Source organism: Colletotrichum godetiae (genome assembly GCF_030913485.1).
Source record: "Colletotrichum godetiae strain CBS 193.32 chromosome Unknown BDP55scaffold_21, whole genome shotgun sequence".
In the NCBI taxonomy this organism is placed as follows: domain Eukaryota; kingdom Fungi; phylum Ascomycota; class Sordariomycetes; order Glomerellales; family Glomerellaceae; genus Colletotrichum; species Colletotrichum godetiae.
Genome location: NW_026851269.1, coordinates 556,226 through 584,070, shown reverse-complemented (window position 1 = coordinate 584,070; position 27,845 = coordinate 556,226). Strand labels below are relative to the sequence as shown.

At 55.4% G+C, this 27,845-nt stretch overlaps 8 protein-coding genes across 8 annotated transcripts; 2 read left to right on the top strand and 6 right to left on the bottom strand.

The window, feature by feature from the left end:
* Positions 1-1,119: 1,119 nt before the first annotated feature.
* On the bottom strand, positions 1,120-5,406 carry BDP55DRAFT_664487 (uncharacterized protein). Its single transcript, XM_060574946.1, has 4 exons — positions 5,209-5,406; positions 4,332-5,135; positions 1,498-4,277; positions 1,120-1,431 (listed from the first exon to the last, which is right to left on the bottom strand). The coding sequence occupies exons 1-4, from the start codon at positions 5,399-5,401 to the stop codon at positions 1,132-1,134; spliced, it is 4,077 nt and encodes a 1,358-aa protein (XP_060429556.1). The 5' UTR covers positions 5,402-5,406; the 3' UTR covers positions 1,120-1,131.
* Positions 5,407-6,303: 897 nt separating this feature from the next.
* Positions 6,304-7,398, bottom strand: BDP55DRAFT_552317 (uncharacterized protein; the record flags this gene model as incomplete). The annotated part of the gene is made up of 1 exon (XM_060569196.1): positions 6,304-7,398. The coding sequence occupies one exon, from the start codon at positions 7,396-7,398 to the stop codon at positions 6,304-6,306; it is 1,095 nt and encodes a 364-aa protein (XP_060429555.1).
* A 3,343-nt stretch (positions 7,399-10,741) lies between these two features.
* Positions 10,742-11,104, bottom strand: BDP55DRAFT_632229 (uncharacterized protein; the record flags this gene model as incomplete). Its single annotated transcript, XM_060572394.1, has 1 exon — positions 10,742-11,104. One exon carries the CDS (start codon positions 11,102-11,104, stop codon positions 10,742-10,744), a length of 363 nt encoding a protein of 120 aa, XP_060429554.1.
* A 793-nt stretch (positions 11,105-11,897) lies between these two features.
* Positions 11,898-13,075, bottom strand: BDP55DRAFT_156696 (uncharacterized protein). Its single transcript, XM_060565641.1, has 2 exons — positions 12,732-13,075; positions 11,898-12,438 (listed from the first exon to the last, which is right to left on the bottom strand). Exons 1-2 carry the CDS (start codon positions 12,909-12,911, stop codon positions 12,025-12,027), a joined length of 594 nt encoding a protein of 197 aa, XP_060429553.1. The 5' UTR covers positions 12,912-13,075; the 3' UTR covers positions 11,898-12,024.
* Positions 13,076-15,150: 2,075 nt separating this feature from the next.
* On the top strand, positions 15,151-16,232 carry BDP55DRAFT_728843 (uncharacterized protein; the record flags this gene model as incomplete). The annotated part of the gene is made up of 2 exons (XM_060579497.1): positions 15,151-15,171; positions 15,234-16,232. 2 exons carry the CDS (start codon positions 15,151-15,153, stop codon positions 16,230-16,232), a joined length of 1,020 nt encoding a protein of 339 aa, XP_060429552.1.
* Positions 16,233-16,350: 118 nt separating this feature from the next.
* On the bottom strand, positions 16,351-17,446 carry BDP55DRAFT_157394 (uncharacterized protein). Its single transcript, XM_060565644.1, has 2 exons — positions 17,380-17,446; positions 16,351-17,271 (listed from the first exon to the last, which is right to left on the bottom strand). The coding sequence occupies exon 2, from the start codon at positions 17,034-17,036 to the stop codon at positions 16,524-16,526; it is 513 nt and encodes a 170-aa protein (XP_060429551.1). The 5' UTR covers positions 17,037-17,271; positions 17,380-17,446; the 3' UTR covers positions 16,351-16,523.
* Positions 17,447-19,802: 2,356 nt separating this feature from the next.
* Positions 19,803-21,021, top strand: BDP55DRAFT_728842 (uncharacterized protein; the record flags this gene model as incomplete). The annotated part of the gene is made up of 2 exons (XM_060579496.1): positions 19,803-20,126; positions 20,182-21,021. 2 exons carry the CDS (start codon positions 19,803-19,805, stop codon positions 21,019-21,021), a joined length of 1,164 nt encoding a protein of 387 aa, XP_060429550.1.
* A 1,104-nt stretch (positions 21,022-22,125) lies between these two features.
* On the bottom strand, positions 22,126-27,712 carry BDP55DRAFT_632225 (uncharacterized protein; the record flags this gene model as incomplete). The annotated part of the gene is made up of 2 exons (XM_060572393.1): positions 22,126-27,545; positions 27,631-27,712. 2 exons carry the CDS (start codon positions 27,710-27,712, stop codon positions 22,126-22,128), a joined length of 5,502 nt encoding a protein of 1,833 aa, XP_060429549.1.
* Positions 27,713-27,845: the final 133 nt, after the last annotated feature.

Below are 27,845 nucleotides of genomic sequence, written 5' to 3'. Positions count from 1 at the left end.
CGGGCATTATGGACAAGGGAATTAATAGTAGAAAAAAGTCTAAATCGCGGGGCACACCACCCGAACAGGCAAAACAGGCACGGCGTTGATGAACTTGATGGTCGAAGGACGGGCTTGGTTGTCTGTTTGGAACTTGGGGATATTGGAAATGCGACTATTGGTGATTTGCTCAGGCTTAGGAAGCACGAAAGTGGTGTCATGTCTCACTGCCTCGGCCGAGCTTTTTCTTGAAGCTGTGGCCCGTGGTCGTGGATGAAAGGATCGACTGCAATGTTTCGATCCACGACACAAACGGGGGGGGCACCTGCACGGGATTCAAGGGATGACAGGACGGGAAGCCACATGGACAACACACGGATGGGGCGAGCCGCGAAAGTTGCCTAAGAACAAGCGCGGCAGATGCCAAACGGACAATAAGACGAGCGAAGAAGGAAGCGACGAGTCGACGATCATCACGACGATTCCAGAACCGGGAAGGCGGCCCTTGTTTGCCTTGGCAAAATGGGAAAGGAGCGGGTTTGTCTCGCGGCAAGTGCTCCAAGCTAAGACAAGAAAGAGCCGAAAGAGGGAAAGTGAAGCCCAGGTGCAAAGGGAGGAAAGGGCGGATTGGGGTCACTACTGCCAACGGGGGTCATTGGGATCAACAACAATGGATGGTCCTTGCCTCAAGTGCGCTTCCACCAGGACCACCAGGAAGGTTGCACCTCGCACCTGCCCACCTGCCACACGACATTTGTTTGTTTGACGAAGGAAGGCACAAGGTGCGACCCCATCGGAGGAAAACTTTACCTTCTTTTGACCTCACATCCAACATACAACTGGTAAACAATCGCCTCGCCGAATGATTAACTCAACCCAGCTTCAACCACTTCACTTCGGAACACCAACTCACAATCATGATACAACACTAGCACAAACCAGCTTGGTCAACAAGTAACTTGAAAGGCCGTACAAATTGGTCGCTAAAACTAAACACCGTTGCTATTCTTACAAGACCGTGTCCAAGCATTTTTGCCCAAACCCCGAAATCCGTACAAATGACACGCCAAAGAAATTCCACGTTCGTAAACCATCGTCAAAAAGTGTCCGATAACTCGCGAGTACAACAAATCATGCAATCGTCAAATTCGCTTATTTCTTCTTGCCACCACCGAGGGCCTTGGTCAAGCTACCGAGGCCGAGGCCATCGAGCAGACGGTTGAGACCGAGCGTTCCGAGCAGACCATCGACAATCTTGCCGAGGCCGAGACCGTTGAGAAGACGGCCAACCAGGTTGAGAACACCAGTCAGAAGGAGACCGACGGCAGCCAGAATCTGGAACAGAGGCTCAGTGAGAAGACCCCAGAGAGGGTTGAGCTCAGCCTTGGCCTTGGGAAGATCCTCAAGCTTGCGCTTAGCACCCTCAACGGTTTCCGTGATGGTACCAGTCAACTGTCATCAAAGTTAGCAATGTGTTCATAGCCACGCCAGTAGGTACTCAATCGGAATCAAACTCACCTCCTTCAGAACCTCGGCAAGGTGATGCTCCTCAGGAGTAGCCTCACGAGTCTGGGCCTTGGCCTTAGCGTTCTGCTGGATGCGTCCATCAGGATCCAAGGCGCGAACGCTGCCGTTCAACTCGGTCAAGAGCTTGCCACCCTCCTCGATGAGAGGCTTGACATCCTTGACCAGCTGCTCTTCGTCACGCTCCTCCTTGGGCTGGCGCTCAGCGGCCTCAATCTTCTGCGTGATCATCTTGCAGATGGGACGAAGGCGATCCAGGCCCTGCTCAATCAAGCCACCGAGGTTCTTGGCCAGCTTGCGGTCAGCCTCCGCCTCGATGCGCGCTTGCTTCTCCTCCTCAGTCTCCTCGGGAGCCTCCTCCTCTTCAACTATATCCTCAACAAGGGTAACGTGTCCAACAACACGGTCCTTGGAGTCGACAACGTCACTATCGCTGTTGACCTCCTTGCCGGAGCAGATGGTAATCTCGCCAGTGGTAAGTCTGCCGATGATGTTTCCATCCTCGTCACAAACCTCACCGTTCTTGTTCACCTTGCGACCCTCCATAGGTCCCTTCTTCTGAGGAAGGTCGGCAATGGCGGTGACATGGCCAACGACGCGGTCCTTGGAGTCGACAACATCGTTGTCCTCGTTGACCTTCTTACCAGCGCAGATGCTGAGCTCGCCGCTGGTAAGTTTACCAAGAGTCTCGCCGCTATCGCTAACGACGAAACCCTCCTTGTTGACAACCTTGCCTTCCATGGGGCCCTTGGGCTCAGGAATGTCCTCGAGAAGCTCGACATGGCCAACAACGCGTCCCTTGGAGTCGACAACGTCGTTGTCCTCGTTGACGGGCTTGCCGGCGCAGGACTTGATCTCACCAGAAGTAAGCTTGCCGATCACATCACCGTCCTCGTCGACAACCTCGCCGCTGCGGTTAACCTTGCGGCCCTCCATGGGTCCCTTCTGTCTCTCGGGGGCAGCCTCGGGCTCCCAGCGCTCGGCCTTGCCAAGCAAGTTACCGTTGCGGTCGAGAATGTCACCATCCTCGTCAATGGGGCGACCGAAGAGAACCTTGGCATCACCCTGGACAAGACGGCCGACGATATCTCCAGAGGGGGTGACAATGGTACCGTCCTTGGCGACAGTACAACCAGGAAGCTCAGCGAAGGGTCCCTCCTTGGCTCCCTCACGATCACCCTCGGCGACAAGCTCAGCTCGACCGATGATGTCACCAGACTCGCTGCGAACGTTCCCGTCCTTGTCGCACATGCGACCAATCAGGCGCTTGATGTCGCCCTCGACAATCCGGCCATAGATGGTACCGTCCTTGTCGACAACGTTGCCAGCCTTGTTGACACGCTTGCCGGCGAGAGCAGAGTTGTCAACGGGCGCCTCCGGTTCGGGCTCAGCCTCAGACTCGGGTTCCCAACGCTCGGCCTTGCCAATAGCATTGCCGCTCTTGTCAAGGATGTCACCGTCATCGTCGACCTTCTTGCCCTTAAGTTTCTTCGGGTCACCCTCGATAACACGACCGACAATATCGCCCTCGAAGAGGACGTGTCCGTTAGACTCGACGGTTGCGCCAGGGAAGTCCTCGAAGGGAGCGGGTTCGCTGAGCTCCTCACGCTCAGTCTCGGGAATAGGCTCGGCCTTGCCGATGACCTTGCCACCGTCGTTCCAGATCTCGCCAAGCTCGTTGGCCTTACGACCGACCAGGTGCTTGAGAATACCAGAGACGATGCGACCGACGGCCTCACCCTTGTCGTTGACGAGGTTGCCGGCCTTGTTAACCTTGGCACCCTTCAGGATGGAGAAGTCGATGGTGTCCTTGAGGAGCTCCTCAGCCACCTCAGACTTGAGTTCGGCCTTGCCAATGATGCTGCCGCGCTCGTTGACAACATTGCCCTCGGCATCGACGGTCATGCCAACGAGGTCCTCGGGGTTGCCCTCAGCGATACGACCAATAGAGGCATCGTCGAAAATAACCTTGCCCTCATCGTCAATCTGAGCGCCAGGGAACAACTCGAAAGGCTGGAGGAGTTTGTCGCCAGCAACAGAGACGGTGCGCTGGTCTGTGGGAATGGCGGAGCGAATAGTGCTGAGGACGCTCTTGATATCGTCCTTGATGGTAGACTTGGGAGCAGACTCAGAAGCAGCGGTAACGTCAATGTCGGGGACATCACCAGTCTTTGCAGTGGCGGTCTCGGCGACATCCTCAACGCCTTCGACACCGGTGTCGACACCCTCGTCGACAGCCTCCAGGCCTTCGCCCTCAACACCCTCGCCCTCGACGCCCTCGACGCCCTCAGTCAAGCCCTCAGTCTTGGGGAACTCGCCAGTCTGGGCATCTTCGGGAACCTCGAACTGCTCCTCAGGGTTCTGCTGGTTGGCCCAATCCTCGGTCGCGTCAGACTCGCGGGGAGTCTCAGCGCCGGACTTGGCGTCCTCAACTTGGGAGGCCAAATCGGAAGGAAGCTTGGAAACCAGGTCGGTGGGGAGCTTGGACTGAGCGTCGAACGGAATCTGAGATACGGGAATGTCGGCTGTTTGGATATCTTCCGGAAGCTCGCTCTTCAGACCGTCGGGAATTTGTGAGACGGGAATGTCGAGGGTAGCAATGTCGTCCGGAATGCGGGACTGAGCGTCAGTCAGAGCAGTGCCAGCCTTCTCGGTCGCGTCGTCCTTGATGGTCTCAGCACCCTCTGTTGCCTCCTCAATGGGCTCGGCATCCACCTCTTGCAAGTCGCTCTTGCCGTCGACTGTCGACTGTTCTGTGAGGTCTGTCTTGGCGCCTTGGGAATCTTCAGTTTCTGTTTGGGTGTTCTCTCCGCCGGTTGTGAGCTTACCATCAACGTCCACATCGGGTTGCGACTTTTCGACATCCTGGACATCGATAGGGGCAACCTCTGATGTCGTCTCATTATTCTCGAAGAGGTTCTGCTTCGCGTTCTCAGTTAAGGAGGCCTTGTCGTCTGCATCTTCCTTCTGATCAGCAAGAAGCTGGGTGAGCTTCTCGTCCTTGTCAGTAACGGACTGGTCGCGGTTCAATGGCTCAGTGCCACCAAGAACGCCACCAAGAGGGCCACCGCTTTGGCTTTGGCCCAAAACACCTCCAAGCAGGCCGCCGAGGGCGTTGTCTGAGGATGTACCCTTCTCTGACTGACCACCAAGAGCTCCGGTGACGTTGCCCAGGGTGTTGCCGAGAAGACCTCCTTGGGAACCCTTCTCTGACTGGCCACCACCGAGAACACCGCCGAGCGCACCGCCCTGGCCTTCGCCCAGACCAATACCCTTGGTCAGGTCGCCGACAAGCGGTAATGTGCGGTTAACAGTCTGAACAGTGCCATCGACAGTGTCGACAATGCCCTTGACACCCTTGGTGGCACCCATGATGCTGAAGCCACCACCCTCCTTGGTCTCGCCGCCTTCCGCCAACTCGCCAAGGGGAAGAGCCTTGCCGATGACGCCGCCGTCCTTGCCGATGATATCGCCTGTCGCGGTGACGACGTTGCCGACAAGCTCTCCGGCCTCGCCTTCTGTGACCTTGCCGACAGTCTTGCCGGTCTCATCTACCACTTCACCGGTCTTGCCAATGACACCAGCAACGAGGTTGTCGCCATGGTCTTGAATATCTTGCTCGACCGAGTATGCTATGAAGGGTCAGTGATCGATTCAACATGAGTCGATTTAACATGAGGCGCGTGTAAGTGAACTTGAACTTACTTGACTTCTGCTCCTCACCCTTTCCCCAACCACCGGGCATGCTGCTGCCTGACTTGGATGCAGCTCCGACCATATTGTCTGTCTTATTGTTGTACTTTTCTTGTTGTTCTTGTTCGTGTCGTAGTAAAAATTCGTTGTACTCAGCGCTAACAGGGTATCTTAGAAAATGTAGCTGTTCATGAGATGATTGCATTGAATTGGAAGTAGAAAAGTCAAAATGCGATACAAAGGCTTGCCGGTCAGACGTCTTATACCACAAATCCTCCGGCGCAAATCAAGTTTCCAGCTGAACGTCGGCTCCTAACCTTACGTCAAGGGGAGCTCAAGCTCGAGGAGCTTCCCTCGTCCATCGAAGCTCTGGCCCCTGCTCGCGCCACAGGGTGACTTCATGGGGGGAGGGATGGCCAGGTTGCCAGTCGCCCATCATGACGCAAAGCCACACCTCGTCCGAGCCCTTGGACGGCTGGATCCCAGCTATCATGACGCAACTCGACTTGGGAAGGGGAGATGCACCTTGGGGTATGGTGTGACAGCCAGCCAGTCTGGGGAATTGCCATTGGCTTCCTGATCGATCGACGGCCACCTTTCTTGGAGACGCTCAATTGGTGTGGCTAGTGCTTCCCGGGGGTCTCCCTGCCCTGCATCATTCATTCGTCAGTTCCTCCACAGTCAGCCCCCCGGTCAGCTCCAACAACTTTCTTTTCGAAAATGCGGATTGCGAAGTTCATGAAGGCTGGACTCGCATGCACGACGGACGTCATGACGCTGTTCGAAACACGAAAAATCAATTTCCATTCGCCACGTTCTGCAAGTTCCCAAATCACCATCCGCGTCTATGCGCCCGCAAGCATCCGAAGGTCTCGCCCCTGCTCTCCATTTCAGCCTCAGTCAACGGGTCAGTAACGGGTCTCGGAGCCACGAGTTTGTGCAAACGGTTCGTTGCCAAATTCTGTCTGGATGGAACTACAATTCAAATCCTAGCCTATGTCCATCTCACTACCGTCTGAACGCCGCCGCATGCTAGGATCTACCGTTGGTTCCAGAACTCCTGAAGATCAACTTTACATCCAAAATACGCAAATCCCATTACATGGCTCATCTGGTTCCTATATGGATATTGGGATTCCCACCACCGTGAAATACTGTTGGGATCTTGATGATGAGCTGAATACCATCATTGGTTGACTTGACGTCCATGAATATCTCGGACGGGCTGGGAGTTGAAGCTGATGGCTTAGACTGCCTATGGGCAGTACACTGAGGACAGCTTGTGTGTGTGTCGGGCATGTAACCAGGTCGAGGACTGCCGGACTGGCCTCCTGAGCTACTCGTCTGACCGGTCTGTTGAACAGACTTGGCCAGAGGCGCGCCATCAAAGTGACCGACGACATTGTTATTCTTGTCGAGGATGTTGCCCATGTGGTCTACCTTTAGTCCGTCACCCATGCCTTCAATGGGCTTTGGCGACGGAGGTGTTGGTGGAATGGTATCGTTCTCCGCTACGTATCCGACCACCTCACCGTCTTCGCTGAAGATCTCGCCCGTTACTGAGACTGGCCGTCCGATCATAGACGGCAGGTCACCTTCGACGCGTCCAAGCACCTGACCGTTCCAGTCCAGAATGTTTCCAAACTCATCGACATACTTGCCATCCAGACCTTGTGCTAGCTCAGCAAGGTTTGGGGGCAACCTGAGGTCTGAAGAAAGAGGCGTGATCTTGGGGATCGCGATCGGAGCATTCTTCTCTTGTGGCTTCGGGGTGCCTTGCGACGATGGTTTGGCATCTTGCGAGCCTTCGTCTGTGCCATTGTCTGTGGTCTCGGTTGTCGGCGGCGTTGATACCTCGGGACCCGTTTGATATTGTGTCGACGATGGCCTCATTGGGATAGGTATCTCCCGCGAGCCCTGCAGGTGGACAGGCCCGCCCTGCTCCGGTTGTGGGGTGCTCGTGTAGCTAACCTGTCGATGAGGATACTGCGGAGGAGCGGTTTCATGGTAATGCGCCGGCGAAGAAGCTGTCCGCGACTGAGAGTTCAGACGAGGCAGAGGCGGGCGTGAGAAGGTGCCTTTGGGGGCCTCTTCCATTCCAGCCTGGCCATCCTCGACCTCGACAACTTCATACTCATCATGCCGGGAAGTATGGTCATGATCGCCGGCTCCAGCCGCAGGTCGTGGCTCGGTATGGTGCATAGTGTGCGACGAGGATTCCGCGCGCGCAGGTACGGGACTCTGCATAGATTGCTGTGCAGGCGACTTCGAGGCAGGGCTGTCGGGTTCGTCGCGGAGAGTTTGGAGTGGAGTCTGCTGAGCAGGAGGGGACGCCGTCATCATTGGATGATTCTGTGGGAGAAGAACGTTCCGCGTCAGCTAGGCCTTGCTGTCAAAGAGAGGGGAAAGGGAAGGGAATGGGAAGCGAGGCAAGGACCGCCAGCTGTGCGAAGGAATGGAGAGCCGGCAACCCACCTGAGGATCGATCGGCCTGCTTGCTTCAGAGAGTCTGGGCGGCGGTTGAGTAAGAGTGAGGAGTGAGGAGGGACGGCGTTCGGTGTTGCTGTCGAGTGCGCGTGAGGGCGTTTCTCTCAGTGCACCCCTTGGTCGATACACGCGGGCAGAGGTTTTCTGACTGTTCGCGGGGCGCGGGCAGCGCTTCTGCAAGGCCTGCAAGGCAGAAGGGGGTTGGCTGAGTCGTTGTGACGTCAGGTCGACGACGAGATCGAGAGTGGGTTGTGTCTTGTGTCTGCCGAGATTGATAACTGGGGCAGCCTTGGGGTTCCAGAACTGGCGAACGGGGCGACGGTTCACGTTGACTCCTTGTCAGGCTTCTTGTGCAAGGATGGTTGGGTTCAAGGACTTGTCGAACCGAGATCTGTCGACTCCACAGTGTCTCCAGATACACGCAAATGTCTCCACCGGGTACTTCGGAAACGGCATGCGAAGAAGCACGAGAGGGAGGGATCGCTGGCGGGTGGTGAAGATGGCAGAATGAGAACGAGGCAAGACTCCGAAGATGGCGCCGGAAGAGCACTGAGATTGGAAGCAAAAGGTCCGACAAGTCTGGAAAAGCCTGTTTTCCATCGAAACACGAACGACTGTGCGAACGGCCGTGATGCTGCATGGTTAGGCTGGCGCCTGAGCTACTGTACAGACGGAACGCACGGCTAGCCGTCAACTGTTGCTGAAGAGCACGGTGAGCGAGCCTAAGCCTAGATACACGTGCGTCGACGCTATTCGAAATTCCAGCTGGGTTGATGGCAGTCCGGGGGTCCTCACTTGACCCAGAGGAAGCTTCGAGCTTACCGACCACACACCGACCACAGACTCTGGAGGAGGTCCTGGACACTGACCCAGCCGAGACAATCAGAGTTCATATTGTGGCTTATGATTGATCAAGGGGGAGCACTGGGTGCCACAGTAAGAGGAATCAGCTTCATCAGAAGTTCGGGTTGGTCCTCATGCCCGAACAGCTTCAGCAGACCTTCAGAGACGTCTCGAGTTTGTCCATGGACGAAGGCCGCGTGCCGTCAACGCCACAACCGACAAAGGCTGGCGAAGGATGATCTCGATGGTAGCCTGAAGGGGCAATGAGATGCAAAGAGGCGAAGAAGAAGAAAGTCGACGAGAGTCCAGACCGTTGGAAATGAGACGGAGGCAGTACGATCGGCGCGATACGTTTGTCGGCAGGTGGCTTGACGATTGAGACTGGTGAAGATCGCTTGACTGACATTTTCACAGCGACCAGGACGACGTTGAACGTGAGTGGCTGATGCTCCCACCCGATGCGCCGGGATGCGACGCAAGAATTTCCCGTTCAGCCACGACTACCCTGCACGTCTAGCGTTTTAGACCGTATTCCATACTATTATGAACACCTCCGCCACATAAAGTCGAGACGGTACTGTGGATACCGTTTACCGGGCCTTCTTTTACGGATATGAGGTGGCATCGAGAATTGAGGAGCGGTGGGGAGACTTTGAGAGGGGCGCAAGGGGGGGCCGTTCCACCGTTACATTTGGCGGCGGGCAACCAAAAAGGACGACTCACTCACACACCAACTCAATCCTGGGCCGAGTTACATCGCATCATGTGGCGGTTTCGCTGCGTCAACATTGGACGGACAGGGAAGACCGAAGCCGCTCTGTGGCTTGACCATTGACATCGACCGGTTAAACTCTAAGGTTTTTATCCTCCTTTTCCCTTCTTTCTCATGTCTCGGTGAGCGCTTTTGACGACGCGAAATGAAGTCAGGATCCCAGCATGATCCCGTCAGGACAATCAAATCTTGAATGCGTTGTCTCTGGGCAGAAGAAACTAACGCTAGTTAAGCCCAGGAGAAACGATCATGGAAAGCAAGGCACAGCGAGCATTGTGTGCAGTAGTCTCTGGCGCCGTCGATTTCCAACTGCGTATCCAGCCACTTCTTCCAGGTCCTCCAGCCGACGCTGCCACATCTTCGTAATGCGCTCCCGATGACACTAGCCTCTGGAAGGAATGGGCAGCTGCACTGCTGATTGTGCCGGTTGGCACGCTGGGTGGGTGGAGAGCCCCCCACCGTCGCATTGGAGATTTGCCCCGTCACCGAGATCAATGGCGCCAGACGTGAAGCGTGAAACAGACGGAGGCTAATGGAAATTGGCGCTACGAACGGTTGCTGGCCACCGTCTCCGCCCCGAGGCGTGCTTGACGGCGGTTGTCACAACACATGGTTCTGCCTGTTTTTCGACGCTACTCCACACGAGCTTGGCACTTAGCGAGTGGCTGAGGGCATTGATGGTGTGCTGAAACCAACGACACGCGCTAATTTGCCAAACGAGTTGATTCGCAGTCATGTTAAGGCTTGGGATCATTGGCATTCTCGGGCCCTGTAGAATATCAATGAGTGACAGCTTAGTGAGGGAGGTGAGTGAATGAGTATGTGAGGTGCCGCGTGAGTGGGAACATATCACCGGTGGCTCAGCGTCTGGACATGTGATTGGTCTTGGTCAAGTATCATTCGTTAAAAGAACTGTTTAGAATGCTTTGGCTAACGTCGAATAGGATACTCATAAAACTTCCCGAAATAGCGTCCGTATCTCATGATGTCGATGATGCACAAATCTTTCATAATACACGCGGCAGATGGATCCCGATATCTCATCCGTCCACCAACTCCTCGAACCCTTGCTGAGCCCAACCGTTTCTTTTTACGGTTGGGCGGTAAAAACGGGCGATAAAAAAGAAACCCACACATTCCATCAGACTGGGTCGAAAAGCAGTTCGCCCACTGTTCAAACCCGCGACTCCATGTTGTAAAGAAATTTGACGAGAAGATTGTCGTTTTAAGATTGGTCCCTGTGGAAAACGTCTCTCAGTTCCTGATTAAAAGACGAGGTAAAGCCCATTAGCCCATCTTGAACTTGGCTACAAGCTACTAACTAGCCCGTGCTTGCCTGCGAGTAAGAAGCGAGGACGCAACGGAGCTCTACCTAGCGCAGACAAGAGGGAGGGCCGCCGTAACTGTGGAGGGGAAGAGGGAAGACAAAGAAAAGGATGGTACTCACAAGAGAGCCAGCTCAAGGTCACCGTGGATGCGTGCCTTCAGCGTGATTTCAATGTCGAGGTTGAGATCAAGACGCAACCGAAGGGTATCGCTCTTGTCACCACCGCCGCCGCCTTGCTGTTGCAGCGCACCACCAGCGACATTGCCTAGGGTGTTCTGCACGCCGTTGGTCACGCCGCCGACATCGCCAATGCCACCGAGGTTGTCGAGAGGGCCGCTTGACTGCTGCTGCTGACGTCTTTGCATCTGCCTGCGTTGCGGGCGCTGGCGGCGCTGGGGCTTTTGCTGCTCGCTGGGTGCTTCCGAAGTCTCGTCCTCGGAGGCGTACTTGGTGTTGTTCTTCTCGCGGGGGGAGGCCATTGTGACTGATGTGGAACGATGAAGCTGATAGTTCAAGGATGGGCTAATGGACTTTTCCTGTTGTGAAGGAAGGGAGAACTGATATTAAGGACTTTTTGTCTACCGGTAAGTTTGGAGTGTTTCTTCAAAGTCTGTTCTTGTTCATCGACTCTGGATGAGGACGCAACATATAAGTGATTCCGGACAGTATCCGGAAGGGGTCAAAACAGGATGTGAAAGCTTACACCCCTTCCAGCTGATGAGATCATGTTGGACCCTGGGGCATCCAGGATTCCCGTCTTTCACTGCTCTCACCCCTTCTGGATTTGCGTCACACCACTCGACTCTCGATGTTCTGGACCGAAATGACGTTGAAGAGGGCCAAGCGGCATGTGTGCGGAGAGGGAGGGGGGCGGATTCACTGGGGCCGCTGGGGCACTGGTCTTGTCTCATGCTCGATGCGTCCCCGATCTGCCTGTGCCGTCGAGGAGGAAGCGCGGCCAACCCAACCCAACACATCCCGGGCTCCCAAAAAACACCAAAGAGGTCGAGATGGTGTTCTGGCATCCCTGTTCTTTTCGGATTCAACGCGCAACTATGGCTGGCTTGCACCCAATCATGCACTATCAGGACTCGCACCACGGACTTGCGATCACGGGTGCCGCCAATGCAGGCATGACGCAGCATTACTCTATTCCTGCAACCAAACAAGCTTCTTGTAAGTTGGTTTGAGCTTGCAAGCTTGCTGAATGCTATGCACTGACGATGTACGGGCTCACGGGTTACAGATGCCAACTATTCCTATCCTTGCAAGCTGCAGAACGCCTCGGGACCTGTTCTAATTGCACGTCCCTCCCAAAGCTCCGAGACTCCTGGAATTCCCCCCGGATTATTCCAAAATTTGACACACCCAAATTATTCTTCGAGATGATCTGGCTCGCCTATCCTTTCACGTAGGCGCTTTCAATGCCTAGCGCCATCTGCCGCTTGAGAGCTATCTCCATACAGTCCTCGGGATCATAGCCCTCCCGCAACCGCCCATCCGGATCCCAATATGCAGCCCACCTGCCGTCCTCCTCCAGCACGGCTACAAAGCCGAGCCCGCTACCTCGTAGTGAGAGGAACTTTTCATCTTCACTCCAGCCCCAAGGTCCTATAACATGGCCTAGGGTATCTTTGCGGCCTCCATGGCGGAGCGCTCTGCTGTCAGCGTCGACATAGATCCAGTTCAACATGGGCGGATCTTCCGCTATCGTTGATACCAGGGCACGCATTGGCGGTTCGCTGGGGTAGTTGAAGTAATACCCTGAAAACTTGTGCCCTGGAGCTGGTGCCAGACTATGATTTATCCATATCTGCGGGGAGGAGGTGGGTGTTAGTCTACTAGAGATGTGAAGCAAGGTTTTCAAGTTGGCGAGGAAGCTAGTGTAAGTCAAAACACGCGGCAAGGTTGGCCGAGTGGGTGTGCCAACCTCCGCAAAGGGAGACGAAGAAAAGAGAAAAGCAAGGAAAGGAGAGAGAGGGGGGGGGGGGAGAGAGAGCGTGCAGATGTCTGCAGGCGTGGGAAGGGGGGTCGATGGGCGATCGAGAGGGAGGGTGAAGGGTGTTGGATGTGGGCTGTTGGCTGTCGGTTTGTGGGCTTGCTCACCTTGTTGTCGACGACGATACATGGACACTCTTCTCTCTTGCCGTCAATGGTCATGGTCGCCGTGAGGCTGAACTTGGCCTGTTCTTTGGAGGCGGCATTCTGCTTCTTCTGAGCGCTCACGGCCTGGCCGGTGCCAATGACTGTGGGTATGGCGGCGATGGCGAGCAGACCGATCACCATGTTTCGAATTGTTTTCCGAGGCAAAGGACTAGTAAAGACAGGAAGGGTAAAGTGGAAATCAAGGGACGAAAATCCGGGGTGAGTGACTTGGGCGGTGGGAGATGTTGGCCTTTTCGAGAGTGAGAGTGGGCACTGGGGACGAGCTCAAGTGAGTGAGAGTCGAAGAGTCGAGGAGTCAAAAGTTTCCTTAGAGCCTCGCCGTTGTCTATCGACGACTCGAGGTTCGGTGTGAGTGTTGTGTCGTGTCGGGACTCGGAAATGTCAGTTGGGTCCAAGCCGTGGGGTCAAGCCGCGGCGCGTCGTGTGTAGTATGGATCAACGGATTTGCAATGATCGTTGCGACGTGGTTCGGGGCCGAGCTGCCCTCTGGTTCTGGAGTCCTGAAGATCGATAACTGGTATGTCACTGTCTCAAAGGGGAGGCTTCCGAGAGATCTTCTGTGCTTCTTTGATGGATTTTCAGAAGAAACAGGTTTACGGGGTTTGTTCTATGGGGTTCGTGTGGTCATCATATCGAAAGGCCTGTCCCTCTTGTCTCTCCTCCTCCCCATCCTCCTCCTCCTCCTCTCGACTCCCCGCGGCGAGGGGTGGCTGGCAGGCATGGGAGGTCTGGGCTGGTTGGTCTAGCGGCCACTGCACGGTAATGTAGCCTTCGAATATCCCCTCTCCTTTCTCTCTCTAGGTATCTCTCTCACGTTCTTCCTTTGCAAAAAGTCTGTGGACCGCGTGCGCCAGCGCCTGGATCGAGATGCCCGTTTCGGGTACCCCTGTCCGGGGTCAGCCCACACCCAATGCGTGTGTGTGTGTCTGTTGGTCCACAATATGCATGTCTAGACCGTTCGCTGTTCTCTTGCATACTCCATTCTTTTTGCTGTTCGATACTTTGATACATTTACAACGACTTTGGACTTTACATACACCCACGCCCCATCGACGTCATTCTCTTGAGAGGATTGCAGTACACTCGGGCCTCGTCTGCTTTGACTTTCAGATCCCTCCCTCCTTCTCCTAGGCTCCTCCTCGCTCCTCCACTCACGCTAGACCTTTCGAACATGATCGACCGGGGTAGCTCCCGAAAGCTCTTCTCTCTCGCAACGCGGCATAAAGCTGAGTTTCAACCAACCACGGTGCGAGCACGTCTTTCGGGTCCCAGCCCGTCGACGTCACTCCTGATCCTTTTTTTCTTTTTTTTTCTCTCCTCATTCTTTCCCTCTCGTTGCTGATTATTCACTGGTGCTGGCAACTTGTCCACAGTTATTGCTGGACAGCTACCTAGCTCCCTTTCGCCTTCTGCCGAAGCAAGTCTCACACACCCCCCTCCCCCTCCCCTTCTTCTTTGTCTCTAGGGACCCTGCCGATCGGGAAAGACGGGCTGTATGCAGGTTGGCCTCTCTTCCATACCTGGAGCTTCCTAGAGAGACGACCAGAACCCATTGGGAGTTCGGACTGCCGCTACTAAGCACCAGAGAAGGACAAAAAATCTTGATTCTCATCCAAAACCTGTGTCGAATGTGATATCACAGCGGCGGGTCCAAGTCTACACGTGTTGTCCCCCCTTGTATCCTTTCCCCAGTGTTATTACCAAACAGTGACATTCTCCCTCTGGGTCTGGAAAGAGGTTCCAGACCTGTTCGATTGTAACCCGTCGCCTCTCTCATCCCGCCCATGCCACTTTTTTTCTTGCCCAACTTTTTGCTGGGTCCCCTTTTTCCCAATCCAAACGTGCCTGTTCACCGGGGCCCTGGCCACACCTTCCCCCCCTCCAGTCTATCCCCGTGAACTGGCGTAGGTGTGTGTAAGTCATGTTCCCACATTCACACCCTATTGCGTCACAGGAGAAGCAGATCCGGATTGCGGTTCAGGTTCAGCCTCGCTGTCCCTGTGCAGAAATTCCTGTTTGATGCCATTGAGAGGGGTGGAGGGGTGTGAGGTAATGACTTCTCATGGCATCCGATTTAACTTATACCAGACCTGTGTACCTAGCTTTCCCACCTCTTCTAGATGATCCTTTTTCCTTTCCAATTTTGAAGGAACTCCATCTTTTACTGAATAAACTCATTGTGATCTCTTTTACTTTTTGGAGGGGAACACTTACACCACTCATAATTACCACACCGCGCGCTATACCCACATCATCTGAATAGCTTCACACTAGAGAATCTCAACTGAAAGGCAATTGAGAGGTTCTCGTTTCCACATACCACCAAACCACCCCCGTCAGATTAATGGACTCGGACACAATGGCCAGAAACAAGAACAAGGTAAGCTTCTCAGTTACTCAACTCACATACACAAGTCAGTATGTTGATCATGAGGTGCGTAGAAGGGCCAAGGCCAAGGCGCCGCCGGCAACCAGAACCAGCCAAGCAACAGCAGCAAGCCCGAGGAGACCAAGCCCGAAGAGCAGCAACCTGAGCAGCAGCAGTCTTCGCTCGACCAAAAGACGGAAGAGCAGAAGCCCGAGGGCACCACACCAGTCGGAGAATTCGGCAACCCCGCAGAGGGCGAGGGTAACCCCACCAACACCACCGATGAGAAGAAGGCCGAAGAAGACAGCAAGCCCGAAGATGCGGCCGCCAAGACGGACGATAAGACGCAATCGCAGCAAGAAGATGAGAAGGAGCCCGGCGAGGACGTGAAGCCCGAAGACCCCGCTTCCGCAGCCGCCGACTCGCAATCAAAAGACAAGAAGCCCGAGCAGCAGAAGCCCGGCCAAGAGACCACGGACAAGAAGCAAGCTCCTTCATCAAACCAAGCCGGCGTCGAAGACGAAGCGGAGCCAGAGTCCGTCGTCGACAACGACAAGAAGCCTGCCGACGCAGGAAAGGAGCAACAAGAGCCCGCAAAGGTACGCTCCCGCGACTCAGGTCGCACAGAGAGAGAAGCTGACCTCGAGGAGCCAACTGAACTCCAGGACGGCGAGGGCGAGTACTACGACGACGACGAGGAATTCGAAGAGGGCGAGGACGGCGAGGTTTATGACGATGATGAGTACTACTCTGGCGACTCGCAAGACGACGAAGAGTACGACGACGACGAGGACTACGACTCCCAAGAAGAGGAAGAAGATGATGGCAACTACACCACCGCGCAAAAGGGCGGCAATCAGAATCAGCAGATGATGCAGCGCCAGCGCCAACAGCAGATGCAGCAGCAACAACAGCAGCAGATGATGCAGCAGCAGCAGCAGCAGCAGCAGATGCAAGGCGGCGGTGGCGGCGCGGGCAAGAACCCGCTCAAGCTGAGACTTGATTTGAACTTGGACATTGAGATTACGCTCAAGGCCAAGATCCACGGTGATTTGACGCTGGCATTGCTGTGAGTATTTCCTCTTTTCTTTCACTCTCTGTTCACGATCGATTATACTTGGATCTTTTCCCGTCTCTTCTTGTTGGTCAATGCTTTTGTTTCCCAATCCTGCAGTGGGTGCCGCGATTCAGATTTTCTGCATTTGCTGCCCACCTGCGCTTCTACCTTCTGTTGAACTCTGTCATGTAATGCGATCACCGTATTCCGGGCGGGGACCGATTATCGGGCCTCGCTGGGGGGCAGTGTTCGCGACAGCGAGTCAGACCAGAAAAAGTCACGTCCAGCTCGTTTTTCCCTTGTTTTCTCATGAGCTGGCAAACTGTGGGAGAGGATAGGAAACGGTCACACTCTGTGACCGTTTTCCTATCCCGCACACCTTCACCTCCACAATTCTTCTGGGCCGAGGCCGGTGGTGGCATCTCGTCCGGCGAGACAGTAGCACGAAAGTTCGCGCGCAGTCCGTCGACCGTTTTCCGATACGCCATCTCCCTCGCGCCATCAGACCCGAGCGAAAGCGGTTTAGGAGAGACTGACCGCGACGGTTTCTCCCTAGATCAATGTAAAAAACCAGTCGACAAACAACCAGACCCAAAATCAGCAAAGGGCCGCTCAACGCTCTGGGCATTCTCTTTACGTCATCTTTGCGTTCGGAAAAGATTCGAAAATTCCTTGTCCACAAGGCTAACTGCATAGCGACATGATGTAGCGATGGGTAAACATGTCCACCGCGACAAGCACTCCCCCTGCTTCCTTCGACAGCAGAAGCGGGAGTGTCCAGCAACAAAACCAAAGAGAATCCTGCATCGAAATCAATCATTACGATCGAAATGTTTCAACATACCACCAAGTTTCACGGCATAAAGGCGACAAAACTTTTTTGCAGAGAGAGGGAAAGAGGCGTAAGCGGGGAATTAGTAATTTTTTTGTTAACGAGTTTTCTTTGTTCATTCTTCACAACGGACCACGAGACCGCTTCATGGGTGTTTTGCTTGCTAGTCTCCGTTCCAAAGACGGTGTTGCTTTCGGATAGGGAGTGCTTTGTCGGTGTGTCACTGCGTCCCGCAACGAATCGAGCTTGTCAGACTTAGCGGCGGATACGATCTAAGTATCTGCTCCCCAGTGTAATTTTAGGCGCCGAAATGAGACTTTCATAAACCCACTGTGACAGGTGTTCGTCGCTTTCGTTTCATATGGAAGTCTTGGACTAAACGGCTACAAGGCAGATTATTGGAATTCGACATCGCGAAAATAAGCCTTTGGCCAAATGGCTTCGTGTCATGATATCCTTTTTAACCTCATGATTGCATTCAACATAAGCGAGTGAGCGTCTGCTTCCAACATCGTGTTATCGTAAACGGTGAGGGCTGTTTGGACAACCCGGGGCCAAGGATCATTCTGGCGACCTGCAGTCCGGCGAGTCTCGTATCATGCCCGTGGACGAATGTGCGATGATTAGCACCCGTCAACCGTGGTGAGCGCCCATTCATTGGTGAGTATCTTCAAGGTGTGGCTGGTGAGGCCCCCGTCACTATGCGGTGCTCGTACCCGATGTGTGCGCTCCCGCATCATCGACATCACGAGGATGGCAAATTGCATGCCCATTCACAGTACCCGATCCGCGAAATCGGCCGAGTGCTGCATCACAATGCAGTAAGAGTGAAGTGCCAATGCGGTCGAGGTCCAATGATGAAACATTTCAGCCTCATCAGGTGTCCACCGGGCGGAAGCAGGTGCAAGGGATAAAACCTGTTTTTTGCGAGTTCATCACGATGTTGACAGCGGGCGATCGCAGGCCACCCCCCTCTCCAGGGGAACGGAAGAGGCACCGCGGCGGGCCAGAAGAACGGTACTCTGTACCTAACGGATGACCCGCAATGATCTAGACCGATGGCAGAGATTCTGCTCCATATTTTTGAGTCGTGTACCGTACCGCTTTTCGCCGCCGCGTCGTACCCGCGGGATCGATCATATTTGGGCGTGTTATGGCGGGAAGCCAAGCTTGGCGGGATAACGCGCGGGAAGAGTGGTCGTCGGGTGGGTGCAGCTCCAAAAGGCAATAGACTCTGTTCGGACGACGTCTGGCTGGTAAAACAACTGTGCCAGAACAATGGGATTGTGTGACCGGTCAAGTCGCAAGCGTTGAGCGACTTTGATTAGCGTCGTGTGTCCGCCGTTGCACAAACGCTGTCGACTATCGTTAACCGACCACCCCTTTCCGACTGAAGCGAAAGAGGCTGCCCAGAGGTGAGATCATCGCTGGAGCTATGACCAAACTGCCTGCTCGAAACGGACAACGAGTGACGGGAGAGAGATTGCGCTGGGGAGGGGGGAAGCTCTGTTGACAGGGGACGCGTGGCAGACCCGAGACGTCCGGAGGAAAAGCGCCGAAGGTGAATGGCATCTTTTCTGCATGGTCGTCCAACCGTCCAGCCGTCTGTGCCGTCGTCAGGGGTGGGAGGACGGAGTCGCAAGGGGCGCTTGGCCCATGCAACGTCAGGAGCGGGGCAGCTGCGGGGAGCAGTGTGGCGCCGACGCTAGGGAAGCAGCCACATTTGGCGAAACGGCGGGTGATCTGCGAGAAAACGGTGGAATATGCTCCGTTATCGACTTGTCTCCGTGTTTCGTCCACAATAAGTGTAAGGGTGATGCCGTTATTGCAGCCGGATGACAGAAGACTTCTCCACCCGAAAGTTCTGGCCGGCAGGCAAACGACTGAGTGTGGCGCTGGAACGTTTGTCCTCTGGTGGTTGTGGGTGGTTCTGGTTGTCTGGCAGAGCTTGTGACGCCGAAGTCTGCCGGCTGCGACTCGTCAAAGTTCGAGAAATTCTATTCTCGGTCTTTCCCGCCGTCTTCGGAAGAAAGTGTCGCTGGCTGTCCTGAGCTCAGATGATGATGGCGGCGAGGTCGTACTCGCACCGGCGTCGAACATGTGCATTCTGGAAAGGCATGTCGTCTTCGGTAGGGCTATTCGCGGTAGATGGGAATTTCAACTGTAACACCCGGGCCGCATAGAGTTTGCACCACGCACGAAAATACAACGTCGGATCGCAGTGGTGGTCAGATCGGGGGCGGTTGTGAGGGTTGAGTGCGACAGGGAGGAAGAAGGGAGAGGCGGGGGGACGTGCGACGAAGGGACCCACTTGACAATGTTGATTATCTCGGCGATGGATAAACTCCAGTCCCGCTGGAGATAATAGTGCGATCAAATAGGTATCGATAAGATAGATATGTGGCTGGTGCTGGTGCTGGTGCTGGGTGGCTGGCATCGATGTGGCCGGAGAGGGGTTGTGGCTGGACCTCACCTTATCGCGGGGCGGTGTGTGGGGCAACGACGCATGAATGGGGGCATGAAGCATGACGGAGCTCCAAACCCAAGCAACCCAGACAAACAAACAGCCCGCTGCGAGATTGGACGACTCAGGACGTGTTGACCGCGACCTCCAAACAAAGCAACAAACAACTACGCGTTTGAGCTATATCGCGGCTATTATCAGACAACGTCGAACCTGGACAAAGGCTTCATCTTCGCATCAGCGTCCGCATTCCAGCAGAACCCACCACCAGCATCACCAGCATCGTCACAATGCCCGACCTCAACTCTGTCCCGGCCTCACCACACCCTCTCAGTGGCTCACGGCGCTCTTCATCTCACCAGATGCCGCCCCCTCCACTTCCAGCGCAATCTTCCGACTCCTCCTCCCTCAACATCCTCCCGTCCAACCAGAATACGGTCAATCATCCGCCTTCTAACCCTCCCGTAGGATCTCCGCCGATGGCCCCAGCAGTAGCAGCGTCACCTCCAGCCTTTCCCGAGCCATCTGTCTCCGGCCCAGGCCCGATTCGACACCCGCGGCCCATCACCGCGTCCGATCTTCACATGCAGTTGGAGAAAGAGCAAGAAGCAGTGGTACGTCTGGTAGGCTTAGACGCTGGAACAAGACCAAGACTAATTCGCAGTATAGGTGAACCGCCTCACGCGAGAGCTCCAACTTCTCCGAACAGCGCAGAACGCCTCCGTAGCATCCAACGCCTCCTCCACATCAGCCTCCAACACGACCGAAGCACCCGACACCCACCTCCTCTCCGGCGCCGCCTTTTCCACTCCGGCCGTCCCTTCAAACAGCTCCCGCCGGCACCACCGCACCGCCTCGAACGCCAGCGCCCGAAGCCAGACCGCCGTCGCGGGCTCAGCCGCCGCATCCACTACATCCATCCCCATCGCCCGGCCCCCGAACCCCGGCCGCCAAGATAGCGTGGCCTCCCGCCACAGCTTATCTTCGTCGCCGGCGCCTTCTCATCATTACCTGGACCCGACCAGTACCAGTGGTCTCACATACTTCCAGCAGCAGCGTTTGCCGCATCAGCATACCGGTGGCACCTCGGTCGCTGCCACGCCCGGCGGTAGCGAGGCGCAGCTCTCGCCTGGTCTGATGCCCACGACGTCGCGGTACGAGGAGACGGCGCTACACCGACAGGAACTAGAGAACGCCAAGAAGGAGAATGAGGTGCTGAAGCAGAGGATTCGCGACCTGGAGAAGATGGTCAGGGAGAAGAGCGCCACTGCTGGACGGGATCGGAGCGAGAGCACGAGCAGCGCTACCGCTGCCACCCCAGTGGCGGATGCAACCAGTGTCGGCGTCACTACCGGAGGGGCTGGTATAGCTGGCTCCAGCAGACGTCCTGGAGGCGAGAGGGAGCGATCCTTGACGGCGATGAGCATCGCTAGCAGTGTCGCTGTTGGCGTGCCCGATGAGGAGGTACAAGTTGGAGAGAGTGCTGCGAGCGCTGGGGTGAATCCCTGAGGTCTGCCGGCGGAGACGGTGGGTATTTTATTTCTCAAGACATTGCGAGCGATGAGATTATTGTGAATGAATCATGGTTTATGACACAGAATGGCGTTTGGGAATTGCAGATATGGGAACATGCCCTCACAAAGGGGCGGGTTCGACTCACGACTTTTCATAGTAATAGAGACATTGAATGATCACAAAACATGAACTTGCATCATTGTTTGAGATTTCATCCATGAGTGTGTAACTCCCTTGACAATTATGAGATTCCATTGAAGATTTGACGAATTAAGTCCAACGTGGAGGTAGAAATATTTTTCTTGCTGTTTTGTGAAGCACTTAATTTTTTTGTTTTTCTTTTTGAACCATCTCTTTTACAACTATGCAATTGTTAGGAGTCTTTTCCTACCCTCAAAAGGTGATCATACTACCTTATTCCAAATTGAACAGTCAGTATCCTATGCCATTCGCATGCATGTCCAAATTGCCAAGAAGTCTTGGAGTCCTGTATCATTTATCGTGCTGACTTTCAGCTTTTCCCTGTTCAACACTCATCTCGCGCTCTAAGGCGACTTCAACGTCTTGCTACGAAGGAGTATGTTGAGAAGATCAGTTCTCCTCCCTTATCTTTGCCGCAGAAGGAAGTCGGGCTTGAATAATTCCCGGATGAGAGGGTCGATGTCTCTGTGAGAGCCATAATGACGAAGCCATCTAGCTAAGTCCTTACTGGCACCCACTCCTCCAAGTGAGGTTGATAGTACCTGATACGTTCAACTCGGAGGACCCTCCCTTGGAGTTATTCAAGCTAGGCCTTTGATTATTTTAAGGGCCAACCAGTAAGTTGAAGCAAGATTTAGTGGATTCGGCATATCAGTCGAGCTCCATGATCTCACGCAAGCAGGTATAAGTCAAGGTAATTAAAGCTCAGCACCATGTTGATGAGAAATCTCTCATTCAATCCGTTATCTCGATTCTTGCCTTGAGGGCAGTATCTGAAGTTTGGTATCATTCCTGAGTCCTCCAAAGTGTCCAGCGTGATGGCAATCTCCAGTGTTCGGATAAGGCGTAAAAAGGGAAAAAGAAAGGCCATCTCCCCCTCCAGAAAACATCCCCAATCTACCAAAGATCACACTGACACTCGCTACCACACCAGAAGGCAAGGCAAGTATACTTGCACTTGGGCAAGGTTCCGCGCTTGCAGCAGTGGTTGCAATCCGCATCCTTCCCACACGTCAAGCCCTTCCAGTGCTCAGTGCAAGGCTTGCACTCGCACATGCCCTTGTCACCGCACCGCAGGTTCCCCTTGCCGGCACAGTCGAGCGCGCTGGAGTCACAGTCACGGCTCGAACCGCACTTGAGGTTGCCGCAGCGACAGGTGGCGCGCTCGCAGACGGAGACCTCGTACTCTGTGCATCCGATCGTGGCACACTCCTTGTGCGCGGAGCACTTGTCGCCCTCGGCGAGACGGCGGGGCGGCTTCTCGGCGGCGCAGGCGCAGACGTTGGCCGTCTTGTCGAGGGGCCCGTCGGGGATGGTGCAGGACTTGTAGGGTTGATCTTCGGTGCAGCGGATGGTGGAGCAGTCGTCGTGCGAGGAGCAGCCGACGCCTTCGGATTGGTAGTAGTCGCACTGGCAGCCGCCTGAGAGGCCGACGCCGCCGATGTCGTCGGACGAGGGCTTGATGCACTTGCCACGGCGGTTCGTTTTGCCTTCGCAGGGGAGACCGTCGCAATGGGAGTCGACTGTGCAGAAGGCGCCTGGCTTGAGGGCGAGGGCTTCGCATTGACAGATAGAATCGGCTCCAGGGAAGTCAACGAGGGGCCGGCAGGTAGAGAAGTGGTTTGCGTCGCACTTCAGGTGTGCGCAGTCTGCTGCCACGGTGCAGGGCTCGAAGAGCTTCGGGCGGTCGACGCAGTGGCAGGTTGACTTGGGGTTGTCGTCCTTTGTGATGCAGGCGTAGGTCTGGTTGCCGAAGCAGGAGAGGGATGAGCAGTCCTGAGTCGTGTTACAGCCGGTGATGGGAGTCTGGGAGGGGTCCCAGGCCGAGAGGGTGACGGTGTACAACGGCGAGACGGTGGAAGACGAATGGTTCTTGATGGAAGAGGGCATCCATAAACCCGTAGTCTTGATTATCCGGGAGGTGCTTGACTTAAAACTGTTCGAAGAGATGCTTGTCGGGGAGCCTGTGAACAACGTGATGAGATTTGTGGGGGACGTGTAGTTCACAGGCACCGCGGTGTTCGTGTACATGCCAGGCACCGGAGTAGCAGGAGTCTTGGTGTAGCTGAGACTGTCGGAGAGAGCACATCGACAGACACCATACAAACAGGCACCGAACCGTGGTTGAGGGCAAGCAAGAGAGCCACACTCGGCGTCGGCGGTGCAAGCCTGGGTGGGACGTGGGAGCACGGAAGCGGCAGCGGACGACGAGCTTTGAGCCAACAGACAAGCCTCGACCTCACCACCCTCATCTTCCTGTCGACGGTGCTTCGAAGGGGGCTTCAAAGGCGGCTTGGATCCGTCTGCAATGATAACCTTGTTGCCGGAACCGCACCACGTCTTCTCAAAGATGACTTGGTTCTCGAACCGGATGCGCAGCTTCCTCTCCGAGTGGCCCATGCCCTCCTCAGTGTGCTCAGGGTGATACTGCCAGTTGATGAGGCCATACTCGGGCGGCATGTTGGGGTTGTTCTGCGCCATATCCCTGCGGGGAGCATACGTGATGATCTTGATGAGGTTGTTGTCGTCGATGCTCAGCTTCTGCTTCAAGATGTTTTGAATCTGCTCCACCTGCCAGCTGTACTGCGTTCGCATTGTCGAGTCCTGGTATTGCAGCGGCTCACCCCTCATATCCTTGTGAGCCCGGGTGATGATACCGGCCCACAGCCACGTCTTGGTCTTGGCGTCAAAGGGCTCGCCAGAGTTCTTGGCCGCAAACTCGACGAAGCCCGGGTTGCGCGTGGGGACTTTGCCGTCCTTGAGTTGTCTGAAGGAGCCGCGATTGTTGCCCCACGACATGAAGTCCACGACGCCTTCTCGGAAGTACTCAATCTGCGATTTTGGGTAGAACTTGGTCCACTCGGTCGTACTGGAGCTGCCAAACTCCTGGCCCAGGCTGAAGGTGGGAATCTCCCACATGTGGCTCGTCCAGACGCCGGCCGGGGAGGCGACGACGACGACGGTGCAGCCCCAAACGGGTCCCGAGCCGCCAAAGCGCGGCCGGTTCGTGTAAGTGCCATCAACCTCTTTGTTGAATCTGATCATGGAGCTCGTGGACCAGATCTCGGGGACGTTTTTGATACCGCCGTAGCCGGGGCCTCGCTCGTCGACGATGTGGCGCATGCGAGTGTACCACCACCGTTCGCCGCCGAGGGAATCCTTGGGTTCGATCATGTTTTCTGATTCGAGATCGAGCTCCGCCTGCATTGGGCCATGATTGGGGTCGTTGGAAGGGGGTGCTCGGGCCTTGAGAGCCGAGGGGCCTTCCATGGGCGGAGGAGGGAACTTCTTGTAGTCGCACACGCTCAAAATCGGAGAGCCGAGACCGCAGGCAATCATTCGAGGACAGGTTCCTTCATCTTGTCTGAGCTTGAGCTCCTTTGCGGGAGGGCGAGGGGTGCCAGTGTCAGAAGGGCGAGGCGTATCGTCATCATCAGAAGGGGGAGGAGAACCGTTATCAGAAGGACGAGTTGTATCCTGGTTGGGATCGCGAGGGGGACTCGGTCTGAGGTCGAACCGGATGGGGGCCTCTGGCTGCGTGACGAGACCGTCTCCGCACCAGGCATCGCGATGAACAATGCTCTTCTCGAAGCGGACTACGAGCTCTCTCTGGCCGCTGGGGCCCTTGGGTGTGTACTGCCAGCTGAGGAGGCCGTCCCAGGGGTTCGAGGCGCGGCGGTCAGGCGGAGGCGTGGCGCGACCAAGGTCATATTGGAAGTCCTTGTCGAGCGCTTCTTTGACTTCGTACCCATGGATGGTGATGTATTTCTTATCAATCCTGCACTTCTCGGTGAGAATCGCCATGATCTTGGCGTTTTGGTGGGCATAGTACATATTACCCGTCGTCTCGATGGGTACAAACATGATTGTGCGGAAGAATTGGTAGTTGTCGCCGTAGAGGGGACCGCCGGGGAGGTTCATCGGGCACAGCGCAGGGAATTCCTTTTGCTTGGGCGTGTCGAGCGAGCCATACTGGAGGAAGCGGTTGACGTTCTGCTCAAAGTAGTAGGGCGCCCTGTAGCCTTTGTCGACCTTGAAGTGCTTCTCTTCGTCAGGAGGGATGGCGAAATTGGGAATCTCCCACAGGTGGTTGGCGTACACGCCCTCGGGGGAGAAGGAGGCGATGATGGTACAGCCCCAGACGGGACCGGCGCCGCCGCCGTGGGGGGTGGGCCCGAAAGCTTCCCAGGAGGCCGAGGAGTCGTGTCCCGTCTCGCTTCCCATGGCCAGGCCGGGGCCGTAGTACTTTGCGATGCGGCGCATCTTCTCCCACCACTCGTACTCGCCTTCGTGCCATTCTTCAGGTTCGGAAATGGTCTCGGTGAGGATGTCCTCATCCCACCAACCCTGTCGAGCTTCCAGCTTGTTGTTCTCCTGGCATGAAAGGCACTTTCCGGCCATACAGCCGGCGGTTGGCTCGGGCTTCTTGGTCGTGTAAGTGGTTGTGGTGGTGGTCTCAATACTGGTGCAGAGCTGCGTGGTTCGGCAGGTGGCTGTCGCGCAGCTGGTGGTGAAGCTGCTCGTGCCCTGGCTTCGAATTTGGGAGACGACGCATGGCTGGGTGCAGTGAGGAGCGAGGGTGTATGTCTGGGTGCAAGATGAGCTTGAGGTGGACGTGGATGTTTCCTTCTCGGACTGGGAGGGCTCGGGGTCATCGGGCTGTGTATTGACGGCTGGGTTATTGGTGCCGAAGCCAATCTCCATGCCATGGCCGAGGATGTTCCGTCCCTTATCGAGGAGGTCGAGACCGAGATCGATTCTGAAGCCGTGGAGAGCGAGCTCATCTTGATTGTCGGTTGTATGTCCGCCGCCATGATCATCGCCGCCATGACCATCGTCGCCCCCGTGGTCATCATCTCCTCCATGATCATCGTCTCCGCCATGATCATCGTCGCCGCCATGGTCGTCATCTCCGCCGTGATCATCGTCTCCTCCATGGTCGTCGTCTCCTCCATGATCATCATCTCCGTCGTGGTCGCCGTCATCATCGTCATCTCCGCCACCGCCACCTCCACCTCCGGGCTTAGTAACTCCATGCGTAGAGGTAAATTTAGGAGCTTCAACACCTTCACTGGTCCGAATTATCCAGCCATTTGTAGCGGATGGGGGCTTCGAAGGCTTCGAAGGCCAGGGGTATCCAAGAGGGTTAGCCGAGGGGGCAGACAGGCAAAGCTCATCAGGGACAAGGCAATTCGGGTTGCAGAGATCGGTCGAGATACATCGCCAGGCAGGGAAGATAGTTGTTGTGATGTCTCCGTCGATGGTAGTCAGCCTCGGGACGTCGATGGACAGCCAGGTAACCCTGGTGGTCTTTAAAAGTCCATCTGTCTGAATCGAGGTTGCGGTCAGAGGCTCGACAGTGATGGTACCGAAAGGGGGGACATAGGCAGAATTGTCAGTCTCTGCGGGCTGGGAACTTGTTGAAGCAGCAGAAGCCTGGCTCGATGTCTTCTCTGAACCGGTCGTGGCCACGGACGAGTTTGTCTGGGGTGGAAGAGTGCTCGATGCGATAGGTGAGGCAGGGGGAACAGTGGTGCGGACTGGGGCAGGAGTTGTGGTTCCCGAACCGATCACAGAGGATGTGGACACCGAAGGCTTGGATTGAACAGACGACTCTTGGACACTCAAAGGGACTGAACTATCGGCAGATTGAAAGCCGCCTGATCTCAGGGTCGATCTGAAAGAGCTCGAAGGGGCTGATGTATTGGTAGAGTGAAAGCCACCAGAGTTGAGGGTCGACATGGTAGATCCCGAAGGGGCTGAGGTATTGGCAGACTGCAAACCGCCAGATCTGAGGGTCGACATGGTGGAGTTGGCCCAAATGAGAGTGCTTCCAGGTCTGATCGTTGACAGCAGAGAGCTCAAGGTCGAGTTCTTCCAGATGAAGGTCTGAGATGTGAACGTTCCACCAACGCCGCTGCCTGTTCCAGTCCAGAAGACGCCAGATACCGTAGTCGTGTGCTGGACACTTGTCGCATTGTAACTAACGAACAAGGAAGACCAAGAAGACGAGATAATGCCGGTGCCATTGATCGAGGTCGTGAAGTTTCGGACAGACGAGGCGATGCTGCTGATGAAATTGCTGAAAGCAGAAGACTCGGGCAGCGTGGGAGAAGGAGTGGTCACGATCGGGCCGTCAGAAGTCGTGGAATCGTGGATAGTGTAGACCTCGGTGTATGTGGTAGGAACCCAGGTGGTCTTCACACAGGTACAAGGGCAGACAGAGGTGGCTCCATTGTTGAACTTGAGGGTGTTGGTGCCGGGCGAAAAGTTCTCACAGGCACACTCGTGAGGGGTGGTGACGATCGGGACAGACTCTGGGAAAACTTATTAGCTCATTGTCATTTGCCATGAGTACCTTTGAAAAAAGGAAAAGAGGATGAGATTATTGACGAAACTTACGGGCAAGAGTAAGGGCGAGCAGCTGGAACAGCAGCAAAGCCCAGAGGACTCCGGGAGCCCAATGGTGTCGGGCGGCGGCCATCCTCACTGTAGACGACGTTAGATAATTATCGAAAATATTCTGAGCTCAAGAAAAACTTACCGGCAGCGGAAGTGATAGTAAGCGGATAATTGCCTCAGGACGGGAGTGAGGTTTTGGGGGGATTCGTAAATCG

Excerpts from the sequence above, each read along its gene's own strand:
- BDP55DRAFT_664487 (XM_060574946.1), bottom strand. The coding sequence starts at position 5,401 with ATGCAATCATCTCATGAACAGCTACATTTTCTAAGATACCCTGTTAGC. Across the intron at positions 5,136-5,208 it reads GGGTGAGGAGCAGAAGTCAA|CATACTCGGTCGAGCAAGAT; the intron begins GTAAGTTCAAGT and ends GACCCTTCATAG. Across the intron at positions 1,432-1,497 it reads TTGCCGAGGTTCTGAAGGAG|TTGACTGGTACCATCACGGA; the intron begins GTGAGTTTGATT and ends CTTTGATGACAG.
- BDP55DRAFT_156696 (XM_060565641.1), bottom strand. The coding sequence starts at position 12,911 with ATGGTGATCGGTCTGCTCGCCATCGCCGCCATACCCACAGTCATTGGC. Across the intron at positions 12,439-12,731 it reads GTATCGTCGTCGACAACAAG|ATATGGATAAATCATAGTCT; the intron begins GTGAGCAAGCCC and ends TCCTCCCCGCAG.
- BDP55DRAFT_157394 (XM_060565644.1), bottom strand. The coding sequence starts at position 17,036 with ATGATTGATTTCGATGCAGGATTCTCTTTGGTTTTGTTGCTGGACACT.